Raw genomic sequence first — 14,939 nt, 5'->3', positions numbered from 1 at the left:
TAACTTTTTTTTTATTTTTTACTTTTTTTAAAATATATTTATTTGCAACTTTTTTACTTTTTGTGACAGATTCCCAAGACTAATACTGTTGGAAAGGTTAGGCGGTTACCTTTACAACTGTGGGTCTTGGGGGTTTGTAGCGGCTTAGATGCCTGAGATCCAGGCTTCTAAGCAGCATGCCCACATACTTGTCATTGTAAACTTTAAATAAAGTTGCCCGGTGACGTCATCATGTTATTGCGCGTGATGTCACCGTGCGAAAGTCAAGCCCCGGCGATGCCTGTCACTGTACAGGCCAGATCGCTGGGGTGGAAGTAGGTGAGAGAATCCAGATTGCCCTCAAGGTGGCTCTGAGCCGTCGTCAGCACCTGACTGGGGACAATTTGCGACAGCTCAGAGCCGTCCTTAGCACTCAAAAATAAATAGATTTAAAAAAAGATTAAAAAAAAAAAAAAAAGTTAAAAACCAGCTTAGCACCCAGGTGAGAAATGACTTAGCAGCCTTAAAGGGACACTGAACCCAATTTTTTTTGTGATTCCAATAGAACATGCAATTTTAAACAGCTTTACAATTTACTTTTGTTATAAAATTTGCTTTACTCTCTTAGTATCTTTTATTGAAGAGTAAAACTAGGTAGGCTCATAAGAGTGTGCACGTGTCTTTAGTACTTTATGGCAGCAGCGTTTTACAACATTGTATAACAAAGCTACAAATAATGTTGCAAAACACTGATGCTATACTGATGAGTACTAAAGACACATGCACACTCCTGAGCTCTTATGAGCCCACGTAGTTTTACTCTTCAATAAAAGATACCAAAAGAACAAAGCAAATTGGATAACAGAAGTAAATAGGAAAGATGTTTAAAATTGCGGCTTTATCTGAGTCATGACAGTTGTGACTTTACTGTCCCTTCAAACCATAATGTAAATTATGTAAAAAAGAGCAGTACAGTAAATGATTTACTACACGTTATTAGGTAGCACCCTACCTGACCTTTCATCTCACAGCATCACATTCTATAGCAGGAAGGTTGAAGGGGCAGAAGTCACTGGTCTGCCTGTTTACTGAGGGCTCCGACTCTACCAAGCACATGAAAATAAACACAGCAGAGGGGGAACAACAGGAGCCCAGCAGCTTAAATGAACTGGATTCAGTGTCTGCACTTCATGCATAGGGGCATATTTATCAAGCTGCGTCTTGCCAGAAACACAAGTTATGAAGCAGCGGTCTAAATGCCACTGCTCCATAACCTGTCTGCCTGCTCTGAGGCGGCGGACAGACATCACCGGAAATCAACCTGATCCAATACGATCGGTTTGATTGACACCCCCTGCTAGCGGCCGATTGGCTACGAATCTGCAGGGGGCGGCATTGCACCAGCAGTTCACTAGAACTGCTGGTGCAATGATAAATGCCGAGAGCGTTTGCTGTCGGCATTTATCGATGTGCGTCAGACATGATCCGCAATATATGTTAAATCGGCCCCATAGTATAAAGATGTGCAAAGCAATAGTCCAACAAGCACTGGTTTATTTGCAGAGCTGATAAACCGTGATCTCGGTTGTTGTGGCAGTTTCAAAGCCACTGTACTTCAATGGCATCTCATTACAGCATAACCGAGGCCTCTGAATAAACTCTTCACCAGCACAAAGACTTCATAAAGGGACAGTTTACCCCAAATTATTATTATTATTGGTTATTTGTAGAGCGCCAACAGATTTCATTTTAATAGAATTTGCTGACATTGTGCAATATGTTAGTGCTGGGCAAACATCTAACATCACTTTATATGTTTAAAAAACATTTTTCAATACAGCATTTTTGAATAGTGTTTCCATACCCCTTACCATTTTTTGTGGCTCGCTTTTTTTTATTTTGTTAGGGGGATTAGATTAGGTGTAATTAGTTTAAAAATCTTGTAATTATTTTATTATTTTCTGAAATTTAGTGGGTTTTTTTTTTGTACTTTAGATAATTTAATTTAATTGTATTTAATTTATTTAATTATAGTGTAGTGTTAGGTGTAATTGTAACTTAGGCTAGGTTTTATTTTACAGGTAAATGTGTCTTTAATGTAACTAGGTAGTTATTAAATAGTTAATAACTATTTAATAACTATTCTACCTAGTTAAAATAAATACAAAGTTGCCTGTAAAATAAAAATAAACCCTAAGCTAGCTACAATGTAACTATTAGTTATATTGTAGCTAGCTTAGGGTTTATTTTATAGGTAAGTATTTAGTTTTAAATAGGAATTATTTAGATAATTGAAGTAATTGTATTTAGATTTATTTAAATTATATTTAAGTTAGTGGGGGTTAGGGTTAGACTTAGGTTTAGGGGTTAATAACTTTATTATAGTGGTGGCGACGTTGGGGCGGCATATTAGGGGTTAATAAATGTAGTTAGGTTGCAGCGACATTGGGGGCGGCAGATTAGGGGTTAATAAATAGTATGTAGGTGTCGACGATGTTGGGGGCAGCAGATTAGGGGTTCATAAGTATAATGTAGGTGGCGGCGGTGTCCGGAGCGGCAGATTAGTGGTTAATAATATAATGTAGGTGTCGGCAATGTCAGGGGCGGCAGATTAGGGGTTAATAAGTGTAAGATTAGGGGTGTTTAGACTCGGGGTTCATGTTAGGATGTTAGGTGTAGACATAAATTTTATTTCCCCTTAGGAATCAATGGGGCTGCGTTAGGAGCTAAACGCTGCTTTTTTGCAGGTGTTAGGTTTTTTTTCAGCCGGATCTCCCCCATTGATTCCTATGGGGAAATCGTGCACGAGCACGTTCAGCCAGCTCACCGCTAACGTAAGCAGCGCTGGTATTAGAGTGAGATGTGGAGCTAAATTTTGCTCTCTGCTCACTTTTTTGCGGCTAACGCCGGGTTTGTAAATACCCATAATACCAGCGTTGTCTGTAGGTGAGTGGTGAGCAGAAACTGCTCATTAGCACCGCATAGCTTCTAACGCAAAACTTGAAATCTAGGCGATTGTAATTGTAATAGGATATACAATTAAGTATAGGTAGTTCTAATCTGCGTTTGAAATAATAACTCTGCGAAATTGAAATGGTTAAGTAAGCAATTTAAAGTAATAATTCAATATCATTCACAATATTATCTTTATTGAAAAAAATATATTAAAAAAAAGAGAATTATCATGCATACAAGTGACTTGAGCTCAAATTAAAAACACTTAAACCAAGATCAATAATGGACTTCCTATCTAAGTTATTAGAACTTGTATAATGTTAAATTGTAACAGCCAGCAGAAAAAATATCAATATCAGCTAAGCCCTTACAATCCGAAGGCTAAGGTTAAATTATCTTTACAACTGCTAAGCTGAGATATCCACATAAAGATAGGGAATCTTATTTTATAACATGGTTAACAAGTTAAAAAAATGGAGAGAAAGAGCCTCTCCAAAGGACCCAATATACTGACCACATACTACTAGGTATATTGATGACATTCTATTTATTTGGGAAGGGACAACCAAGGAACTTGATAATTTCATGCTGAAATTAAATGAGAATAATAAGAACATCAAATTGACTTACTCAGCTGATCAACATAACATATGTTTCTTGGATTTAACTATATTCAAGAATAATGATGGATCCATCAATACTACCATTTATCGCAAAGAAACTGCCACTAATACACTATTACACAACTCCAGTGCACATCCACCATATACCCTGAAGGCCAATCCATATGGCGAATTTCTACGCCTCCGTCGTAGGAGAAATCAACCCGACCAATTGGCTGTGAATCTGCAGGGGCCGGTATTGCACCAGCAGTTCACAAGAACTGCTGGTGCAATGATAAATGCAGAGGGCGTATGCTGTCAGCATTAATTGATGTGCAGTGGACATGATCCACAATATCGGATCATGTCCGCTCGCGCAATCATAAATATGCCCCTGAGGGGCCAATTTACTAATGCCTGGCAGACATAATAAACCGTAGCGTATCATATCCGCCAGACATTGATGAATGCAGACAGCATACGCTGTTGGCATTTAGCATTGCACAAGCAGTTCTAGTGAATTGCTTGTGCAATGCCGCCCCCTGCAGATTTGCGGCCAATCGACTGCTAGCAGGGGGTGTCAATCAACCCGATTGTATTCAATCGGGTTGATTGCTGTCCGATGCTAAGAGGCAGCGGATACAGTTAAGGAGTCTTGAGACCGCTGATTCTTAACTGCTGTTTCCGAAGAGCCTGAAAGCTCTCCCAGAAACAAGGGGAACAGGGGCCATTCAGGCCTTGTTAAATCGACCCCTGAGACATTTTAGTCCTATAGTGCTACACACTACCCTGCTGTTACAAAGAACCTCTATGTGGTGGTTGTTTGCATGCTGTTTTCATCAATTATTTTTGTTTTATCATTGTATGTTTTAATCATTGGTTGTGACCAGTCACATATATACACTTTCAATATTTTAAAGGGTGTTATTGTACTCCTAGCAGAAATACTATATACAATATAATAAATATTTTTATCAATACTGCAATATATCTCTATCCGTACATTAAGAATAACTTTAACACTATAATTTTTACCCTGTAGCTGTTAGCGCTCTTATACATACTTACTTTTGCAATCCCCCTTTTTTATTGCCTGTGGGAGCAGGGATGTATAGGAGCAAGGGTCCTTATCTGAGACTATGGGGCCAAATTATTAAGCTCTGAATGGAGTTTGATGCTCCTGTTTCTGCTTGAGCCTTCAGGCACACAGGAAACAGCAGTTATGAAGCAGTGGTCTTAAGACCACTGCCCCATAACTGATCCGCTGCCTCTGAGGCTGCGGTCTTCAATCCTCCCCAATCCTATACGATCGGGCTGATTGACACCCCCTGCTAGTGGCCAACTGGCTGCGAATCTGCAGGGGGTGGCATTGCACAAGCAGTTCACAAGAACTGCTTGTGCAATGATAAATGCCGACAGCGTATGCTGTCTGTATTTATTGATGTGCGGTGGACATTATACGCTACATCGTATCATGTCCGCTCGCACTATAATAAATTGGCCCCTATGTCTGTTTTAGAGTGTCTGAGATTGTGTGTGTGTCTGTTCCAGAGTGTATGAGCTTGTGTGTGCGTCTGTGTCAGAGTGTCTGAGCTTGTGTCTGCATCTGTGTCAGAGTGTCTCAGATTATGTCTGTGTCAGAGTGTTAGATTGTGTGTGTGTCTGTGTCAGAGTGTCTGAGATTGTGTGTGTCTGTGTCAGAGTTTCTCAGATTATGTCTGTGTCAGAGTGTGAGATTGTGTGTGTGTCTGTCTCAGAGTCTCCGAGATTGTGTGTGTGTCTGTCAGAGTGTCTCAGATTATTTCTGTGTCAGAGTGTGAGATTGTGTGTGTGTGTCTGTGTCAGAGTGTCCGAGATTGTGTGTGTGTCTGTTCCAGAGTGTATGAGCTTGTGTGTGTGTGTCTGTGTCAGAGTGTCTGAGATTGTGTGTGTGTCTGTTCCAAATTGTATGAGCTTGTGTGTGTGTCTGTGTCAGAGTGTCTGAGATTATGTGTGTGTCTATGTCAGAGTGTCTGAGATTGTGTGTGTGTCAGCGTCAGAGTGTCTGCGATTGTGTGTGTGTCAGCGTCAGAGTGTGAGATTGTGTGTGTCTGTGTCAGAGTGTCTGAGATTGTGTGTGTGTCAGCGTCAGAGTGTAAGATTGTGTGTGTCTGTGTCAGAGTGTCTCAGATTATGTCTGTGTGTGAGATTGTGTGTATGTCTGTGTCAGAGTGTCTGAGATTGTGTGTGTGTCTCTTCCAGAGTGTATGAGCTTGTGTGTGTGTCTGTGTCAGAGTGTCTGAGATTGTGTGTGTCTGTGTCAGAGTGTCTGAGATTGTGTGTGTGTCCGCGTCAGAGTGTGAGATTTTGTGTGTGTCTGTTTCAGATTGTCTGAGATTGTGTGTGTGTCAGCATCAGAGTGTGAGATTGTGTGTGTGTCTGCGTCAGAGTGTGAGATTGTGTGTGTGTCAGCATCAGAGTGTGAGATTGTGTGTGTGTCTGCGTCAGAGTGTGAGATTGTGTGTGTGTCTGTGTGCGTCAGAGTGTGAGATTGTGTGTGTGTCTGTATCAGAGTGTGAGATCTGAGCTAGTGTGTGCGTCTCTGTCAGAGTATCTCAGATTATGGGGCACATTTATCAAGCTTCAGACTAGCCGGAAACACAAGTTATGAAGCAGTGGTCTAAAGAACACTGCTTCATAACCTGTCTGCCTGTTTTGAGGCCGCAGTCAGAAATCGACAGAAATCCACCCAATCTAATACGATCGGGTTGATTGACACCCCCTGCTAGAGGCTGATTGGCCGCAAATCTGCAGGGGGTGGTATTGCACCAGCAGTTTACCAGAACTGCTGGTGCAATGATAAATGCCGAGAGCATATGCTGTCGGCATTTATCGATGTACAGCGGACATGATCGGATAATTCGGCCCCTATGTCTGTTTCAGAGTGTCATAGATTGTGTGTGTGGGAGTGTGCCTGTGTCAGAGTGTCTAAAATTGAGTGTGTGTCTGTGTCAGATTGTCTGAGATTGTGTGTGTGTCAGTGTCTTGGATTGTGTGTGCTTCTGTGTCAGTGTCTAAAATTGTGTGTATGTTTGAGATTGTGTGTTTGTCTGTGTCAGAGTTTCTGCAGTTGAGTGTATGTCTGAAATTGTGTGTGTGTCTGTATCAGATTGTCTGAGATTGTGTGTGTCTGTCTGTATCAGAGTGTCTGAGATTGTGTGTGTCTGTTTGTATCAGATTGTCTGAGATTGTGTGTGTCTGTCTGTATCAGGGTGTCTGAGATTGTGTGTGTATCTGAGACTTTATGTCTGTGTCAGAGTGTCTGTGGGAGCAGGGATGTATAGGAGCAAGGGTCTTTATCTGAGACTATGGGGCCAAATTATTAAGCTCCGAATGGAGCTTGATGCTCCTTCAGGCTCAGTGGAAACAGCAGTTATGAAGCAGCGGTCTTAAGACCACTGCCCCATAACTGATCCGCTGCCTCTGAGGCTGTGGTCTTCAATCCTCCCCAATCCTATACGATCGGGCTAATTGACACCCCCTGCTAGTGGCCAATTGGCTGCGAATCTGCAGGGGGTGGCATTGCACAAGCAGTTCACAAGAACTGCTTGTGCAATGATAAATGCCGACAGCGTATGCTGTCGGTATTTATTGATGTGCAGTGGACATACCACATACCACATATGCTACATCGTATCATGTCCGCTCGCACTATAATAAATCGGCCCTATGTCTGTTTTAGAGTGTCTGAGATTGTGTGTGTGTGTCTGTTCCAGTGTGTATGAGCTTGTGTGTGTGTCTGTGTCAGAGTGTCTGAGCTTTTGTCTGTGTCTGAGTGTCTCAGATTATGTCTGTGTCAGAGTGTTAGATTGTGTGTGTGTCTGTGTCAGAGTCTCCGAGATTGTGTGTGTGTCTGTCAGAGTGTCTCAGATTATTTCTGTGGCAGAGTGTGAGATTGTGTGTGTGTCTGTGTCAGAGTGTCTGAGATTGTGTGTGTGTCTGTGTCAGAGTGTCTCAGATTATGTCTGTGTCAGAGTGTGAGATTGTGTGTGTGTCTGTGTCAGAGTGTCCGAGATTGTGTGTGTGTCTGTGTCAGAGTGTCTCAGATTATGTCTGTGTCAGAGTGTGAGATTGTGTGTGTGTCTGTGTCAGAGTGTCTGAGATTGTGTGTGTGTCTGTGTCAGAGTGTCTCAGATTATGTCTGTGTCAGAGTGTGAGATTGTGTGTGTGTCTGTGTCAGAGTGTCTCAGATTATGTCTGTGTCAGAGTGTGAGATTGTGTGCGTGTCTGTGTCAGAGTGTCTGAGATTGTGTGTGTGTCTGTTCCAGAGTGTATGAGCTTGTGTGTGTGTCTGTGTCAGAGTGTCTGAGATTGTGTGTGTGTCTGTGTCAGAGTGTCTGAGATTGTGTGTGTGTCAGCGTCAGTGTCTGAGATTGTGTGTGTGTGTGTGTCAGCGTCAGAGTGTGAGATTGTGTGTGTCTGTGTCAGAGTGTCTCAGATTATGTCTGTGTCAGAGTGTGAGATTGTGTGTGTGTCTGTGTCAGAGTGTCTGAGATTGTGTGTGTGTCTGTTCCAGAGTGTATGAGCTTGTGTGTGTGTCTGTGTCAGAGTGTCTGAGTTTGTGTGTGTCTGTGTCAGAGTGTCTGAGATTGTGTGTGTGTCCACGTCAAAGTGTGAGATTGTGTGTGTGTCAGCATCAGGTTGTCTGAGATTGTGTGTGTGTCAGCGTCAGAGTGTGAGATTGTGTGTGTGTCTGCGTCAGAGTGTGAGATTGTGTGTGTGTCTGTGTGCGTCAGAGTGTGAGATTGTGTTTGTGTCTATCAGAGTTTCTGAGCTAGTGTGTGCATCTGTGTCAGAGTATCTCAGATTATGGGGCATATTTATCAAGCTCCGTACGGAGCTTGATGCCCCGGGTTTCCGGCGAGCCTTCAGACTCGCCGGAAACACAAGTTATGAAGCAGTGGTCTAAAGACCACTGCTCCATAACCTGTCCGCCTGTTTTGAGGCAGCAGTCAGAAAATGACAGAAATCCACCCAATCTAATACGATCGGGTTGATTGACACCCCCTGCTAGAGGCTGATTGGCCGCGAATCTGCAGGGGGCGGTATTGCACCAGCAGTTTACCAGAACTGCTGGTGCAATGATAAATGCCGAGAGCATATGCTGTCGGCATTTATCGATGTACAGCGGACATGATCGGAAAATTCGGCCCCTATGTCTGTTTCAGAGTGTCATAGATTGTGTGTGTGGGAGTGTGTCTGTGTCAGAGTGTCTAAAATTCAGTGTGTGTCTGTGTCAGATTGTCTGACATTGTGTGTGTGTCAGTGTCTTGGATTGTGTGTGTTTCTGTGTCAGTGTCTAAAATTGTGTGTATGTTTGAGATTGTGTGTTTGTGTCAGAGTGTCTGAAATTGAGTGTATGTCTGATATTGTGTGTGTGTCTGTATCAAATTGTCTGAGATTGTGTGTGTCTGTCTGTATCAGAGTGTCTTAGATTTTGTGTCTGTATCAGATTGTCTAAGATTGTGTGTGTCTGTCTGTATCAGGGTGTCTGAGATTGTTTGTGTATCTGATATTTTGTGTCTGTGTCAGAGGGTCTGAGATTGCGTTTTAGAGTGTCTGAGATTGTTTGTTTGTCTGTATTAGAGTGTCTGAGATTGTGTATGTGTCTGATTCTCTAAGATTGTGTGTGTTTCTGTGTCAGAGTGTCTGAGATTGTGGGAGAGAGAAAGGGTGTGTGAAGGGTGTGTGGGAGAGAGAGGGATAAAGGGGGAGAGTGGGAGAAAGAGAAAGGGGGAGAGTGGGAGAGAGAGAAAGGGGGAGAATGGGAGAGAGAGATAATGGGAGACAGAGAGTGGGAAAGAGAGTGGGAGAGTGAGAGAAAGAGAGAGAGAGAGAGAGAGAGAGAGAGAGAGAGAGAGAGAGAGAAAGGATAGTGGGAGAGAGAGGGGGAGAGTGGAAGAGAAAGAGAGAGAGAGAGAGAGAGAGAGAGAGAGAGAAAGAGAGAGAGAAAGAGAGAGAGAAAGAGAGAGAGAGAGAGAGAGAGAGAGAGAGGGGACAGTAGGAGAGAGGAGAGTGGAAGAGACAGGAAGAGGGATTTAAAACTTTGTTAGCTTGCCAGTCCTAGGCTGTCTGTCTGTATATGTATGTCTGTGTGTTTCTGTGTCTGTCTGTCTGTGTATGTATGTCTGTGTGTTTCTGTGTCTGTCTGTCTGTCTGTGTATGTATGTCTGTGTGTTTCTGTGTCTGTCTGTCTGTGTATGTATGTCTGTGTGTTTCTGTGTCTGTCTGTCTGTGTATGTATGTCTGTGTGTTTCTGTGTCTGTCTGTCTGTCTGCCTGTGTTGGTCCCTCCTACTTTTTTTGTTTGTAGATTTTGCACTTAGTGAATGAGAAGCCTCATCCATTGCCATAGACATTAGCAGGACTGTAACAAAGCCTTATGAATAAGTTAACATTGAGGACAACTGATGTTGTCAGGTGTTCTGCTTTTCAAGTTGATATTGATACAGTATTAGTATAAATATGATAGTTATAATATCACCCATAAATAAATACAATTCTGAAAATAGGCCCACCAAATTCTTCAGCACCAGGCCCACAATGCCCTTAATCTGGCACTGCTTCTAATTACCAAAAATCAATGGCAAAGACGTTGTCTGCTATTTTTAAACAAAGGGGACCCCACAGAAATAATTTCAGGAAGAACCCCAAAGTTTGTGAAAAAGTTAAAGGGCCATAATACCCAAATGTTTAAACACTTGAAAGTGCTGCAGCATAGCTGTAAAAAGCTGACTAGAAAATATCACCTGAACATCTCTATGTAAAAAAGAAAGATATTTTACCTCAAAAGTTCCTCAGTAGCCACATCCCATTGTAAAGGATTTCTAAGCAGCATATTAGTATGTCTGTCCTGGGACAGCTTAGGGGATGAGCCTCGTGCACTCTCATGTTATTTCCCTATTCAGTGTAACAATGAAATCTCATGAGAGTTAAGTGAAATCTCATGAGATCACAGTAAAAGAGTTCATGACCTCAGCACTGCTGATGCTGATTGGCTGCTGTTCATTTCTTCATTATTATTTTTTGTTACCTGCAGCTGGGAGCAGTTGAGTATAACTTATTACACAGAACTTACTCTGCTGAGCTGAAGAAATTGTGAGATAAAATATCTTCCTTTTTTACATAGAGATGCTCAGGGGATATTTTCCTCTCAGTTTTTTACAGTTATACTGCATCACTTTCAAGTGATTTAGCATATGAGTATTATGTCCCTTTAACTATTTTTTAATATGATCACATTTGGCAGAAAAACTGTGGCATAAAATATACCAAAATGGACCTAGATCAATATCTTGGGTTGTGTACTGAAAAAATATAGTTTTGATAGGTAAAAAAAAAAAGACAAGGCTCTATTTCTGTTTAAATGTAGTGACAGCAAAAATGCTAAAAATTCTCTGGTACTTTGGGCAAGTTTTTCTCTAAAATTCTTTGGTCCTTAAGGGGTTAAGCATAAATAGAAATAGGGTTAACTGTTTAAATCACTTACCAAGCTGGAGATATATTTCTGCAGTTTCATCCTTGTTCATTGTCACACAGCCTCTGTTATCTACTAAAGTGATGGTGCCTGTCAGCTCATACGCATTTCTTGTCATCGTACAGGGGGCTTCTTTATGCTCAGCAACTGATGCATAGACTTTGTAGTCCCCTCCATCCACGACATATTTGCAAGAGTTAATGTAGGATGACTTGCCATGTCCTGCAAAGCCGAATAGCTGCAGCAGCACCCGGTTGTAGCCCTGGTTTCCATGAGGTGTGCAGCTATCAAGGCTGAAGTTAGAAATAAATGCTTTCAACTCATTATAGTCTATGGATCGTGCCATTATTATGGAATGTGAATAATATCAATTGCCCTGATTAGGTCAGAGATGTCTCTTCTGGTCAGTGCCTGAGGAAACTAAAAAGAAAACGCACAAGCCCTTCCCTAGTTCTGACTAAAAACGAAACTGAAATTAGCTTCAAACATGAAATACTTTCACATCTGTTTACACAGTATCTGACAAACAAACTGTGTGCTGTATGGGTGTGTTTAGGCTAGAAGTACTACTTACTAATGATGTGTATATACACAGTGTTTTATATTACACAGTATCTGACAAACTGTGTGCTGTATGGGTGTGTGTTTAGGCTAGAAGTACTACTTACTAATGTGTATATACACACTGTTTTATATTACACAGTATCTGACAAACTGTGTGCTGTATGGGTGTGTGTTTAGGCTAGAAGTACTACTTACTAATGATGTGTATATACACACTGTTTTATATTACACAGTATCTGACAAACTGTGTGCTGTATGGGTGTGTGTTTAGGCTAGAAGTACTACTTACTAATGATGTGTATATACACACTGTTTTATATTACACAGTATCTGACAAACTGTGTGCTGTATGGGGGTGTGTTTAGGCTAGAAGTACTACTTACTAATGATGTGTATATACACAGTGTTTTATATTACACCGTATCTGACAAACTGTTTGCTGTATGGGGGTGTGTTTAGGCTAGAAGTACTACTTACTAATGTGTATATACACACTGTTTTATATTACACAGTATCTGACAAACTGTGTGCTGTATGAGTGTGTGTTTAGGCTAGAAGTACTACTTACTAATGTGTATATACACACTGTTTTATATTACACAGTATCTGACAAACAAACTGTGTGCTGTATGGGTGTGTGTTTAGGCTAGAAGTACTACTTACTAATGTGTATATACACACTGTTTTATATTACACAGTATCTGACAAACTGTGTGCTGTATGGGTGTGTGTTTAGGCTAGAAGTACTACTTACTAATGTGTATATACACACTGTTTTATATTACACAGTATCTGACAAACAAACTGTGTGCTGTATGGGGGGGTGTTTAGGCTAGAAGTACTACTTACTAATGTGTATATACACACTGTTTTATATTACACAGTATCTGACAAACAAACTGTGTGCTGTATGGGGGTGTGTTTAGGCTAGAAGTACTACTTACTAATGATGTATATACACACTGTTTTATATTACACAGTATCTGACAAACTGTTTGCTGTATGGGTGTGTGTTTAGGCTAGAAGTACTACTTACTAATGATGTGTATATACACACTGTTTTATATTACACAGTATCTAACAAACTGTGTGCTGTATGGGTGTGTGTTTAGGCTAGAAGTACTACTTACTAATGATGTATATACACACTGTTTTATATTACACAGTATCTGACAAACTGTGTGCTGTATGAGTGTGTGTTTAGGCTAGAAGTACTACTTACTAATGATGTGTATATACACAGTGTTTTATATTACACAGTATCTGACAAACTGTGTGCTGTATGGGTGTGTGTTTAGGCTAGAAGTACTACTTACTAATGTGTATATACACACTGTTTTATATTACACAGTATCTGACAAACTGTGTGCTGTATGGGTGTGTGTTTAGGCTAGAAGTACTACTTACTAATGTGTATATACACACTGTTTTATATTACACAGTATCTGACAAACTGTGTGCTGTATGGGTGTGTGTTTAGGCTAGAAGTACTACTTACTAATGTGTATATACACACTGTTTTATATTACACAATATCTGACAAACAAACTGTGTGCTGTATGGGTGTGTGTTTAGGCTAGAAGTACTACTTACTAATGTGTATATACACACTGTTTTATATTACACAGTATCTGACAAACAAACTGTGTGCTGTATGGGGGTGTGTTTAGGCTAGAAGTACTACTTACTAATGATGTGTATATACACACTGTTTTATATTACACAGTATCTGACAAACTGTGTGCTGTATGGGTGTGTTTAGGCTAGAAGTACTACTTACTAATGATGTGTATATACACAGTGTTTTATATTACACAGTATCTGACAAACAAACTGTGTGCTGTAAGGGTGTGTGTTTAGGCTAGAAGTACTACTTACTAAAGTGTATATACACACTGTTTTATATTACACAGTATCTGACAAACTGTGTGCTGTATGGGGGTGTGTTTAGGCTAGAAGTACTACTTACTAATGTGTATATACACACTGTTTTATATTACACAGTATCTGACAAACAAACTGTGTGCTGTATGGGTGTGTGATTAGGCTAGAAGTACTACTTACTAATGATGTGTATATACACAGTGTTTTATATTACACAGTATCTGACAAACTGTGTGCTGTATGGGGGTGTGTTTAGGCTAGAAGTACTACTTACTAATGTGTATATACACACTGTTTTATATTACACAGTATCTGACAAACAAACTGTGTGCTGTATGGGTGTGTGTTTAGGCTAGAAGTACTACTTACTAATGATGTGTATATACACACTGTTTTATATTACACAGTATCTGACAAACTGTGTGCTGTAAAGGGGTGTGTTTAGGCTAGAAGTACTACTTACTAATGATGTGTATATACACAGTGTTTTATATTACACAGTATCTGACAAACTGTGTGCTGTATGGGGGTGTGTTTAGGCTAGAAGTACTACTTACTAATGTGTATATACACACTGCTCATTCACATTCCCCCTCTCACTCGCCGCAGCAGGTATTACAGCATTATAAAATTGCTGCTCATTCACATTCCCCCTCTCACTCGCAGCGGCGGGTATTGCAGCATTATAAAATTGCAGTGGCCTGAAACCCCTGCTAATAGTGGCTCTCCCCCCTCTTCTAAGGTAACTCTGGCGTGGCTGTGTTGAAGTCCTGGCTCCCCTCTTAACTGTCTTTGTCCCCCTACCTCTCCCTCTAATGATTGGGGATCTGACACCCTGAGCGCGACCTGCTACACCCTGACCGGGTGTGCTAACTGCATTCTGGCCTCCTTCCCTGGTTGCCACATGCCCCCCTTGAAGCAACGTTCCCTCTTGGTGCTCACCTTCGAGCCCATGAGAGACCGCTGCTGTTGCTGCCGCTCCGGTGCTGCCGCTGGGAATAATGGCCGCACCGGAAGTTCCCACACCTACTTCCGGTCGCGCGGCCAATGTAAGTGCGCAACCGGAAGTAGGCCTAGAAGCCTGAAGATGGTTCACCGGAGGCTCCGGTAAAGTATTTAGAGGTCGGGAAGGGGTGGCTACAATTGCGGAAGGTGCGCGAAGGGGGGTCGCTGCGCCGGCGAGGGGGGTATTGAAAGTATTGGCCTCGGGTGCCTGCGCTTGCGATGGGGGCAAATTGGTCATTGAAAAAGGGGGCAAAACAGGCCCAAATGGCCCCCGGGCCCCCCCATGTGGCTGACCAAGTGTGTCCAAAGCCTGATGGGGGGGCGCAACATAACCGGGAGCATTTAGGCCATGTGCCTGCTCCTGGTGCAAACTCTGCTCAGGTGCCTGAGGGGGCAATAAATGCTGAACTTGCAGGGGCAAATTAGAATGAGGCC

The 14,939-nt window shown here is 41.7% G+C and overlaps 1 protein-coding gene across 1 annotated transcript in view; it reads right to left on the bottom strand.

Annotated features, from left to right (window-relative positions):
* LOC128641576 (uncharacterized) overlaps positions 1-11,577 on the bottom strand; it is a 46,432-nt gene extending 34,855 nt beyond the window's left edge. Inside the window, exon 1 of the mRNA XM_053694115.1 lies at positions 11,064-11,577. Coding sequence (XP_053550090.1) covers positions 11,064-11,397 — 334 coding nt within the window. The 5' untranslated portion in view covers positions 11,398-11,577. The remainder of the gene's footprint in view (positions 1-11,063) is intronic.
* Positions 11,578-14,939: the final 3,362 nt, after the last annotated feature.

This window comes from Bombina bombina, chromosome 11 (assembly GCF_027579735.1).
Source record: "Bombina bombina isolate aBomBom1 chromosome 11, aBomBom1.pri, whole genome shotgun sequence".
NCBI lineage: Eukaryota > Metazoa > Chordata > Amphibia > Anura > Bombinatoridae > Bombina > Bombina bombina.
This window is presented reverse-complemented; position numbering and strand designations above follow the sequence as displayed.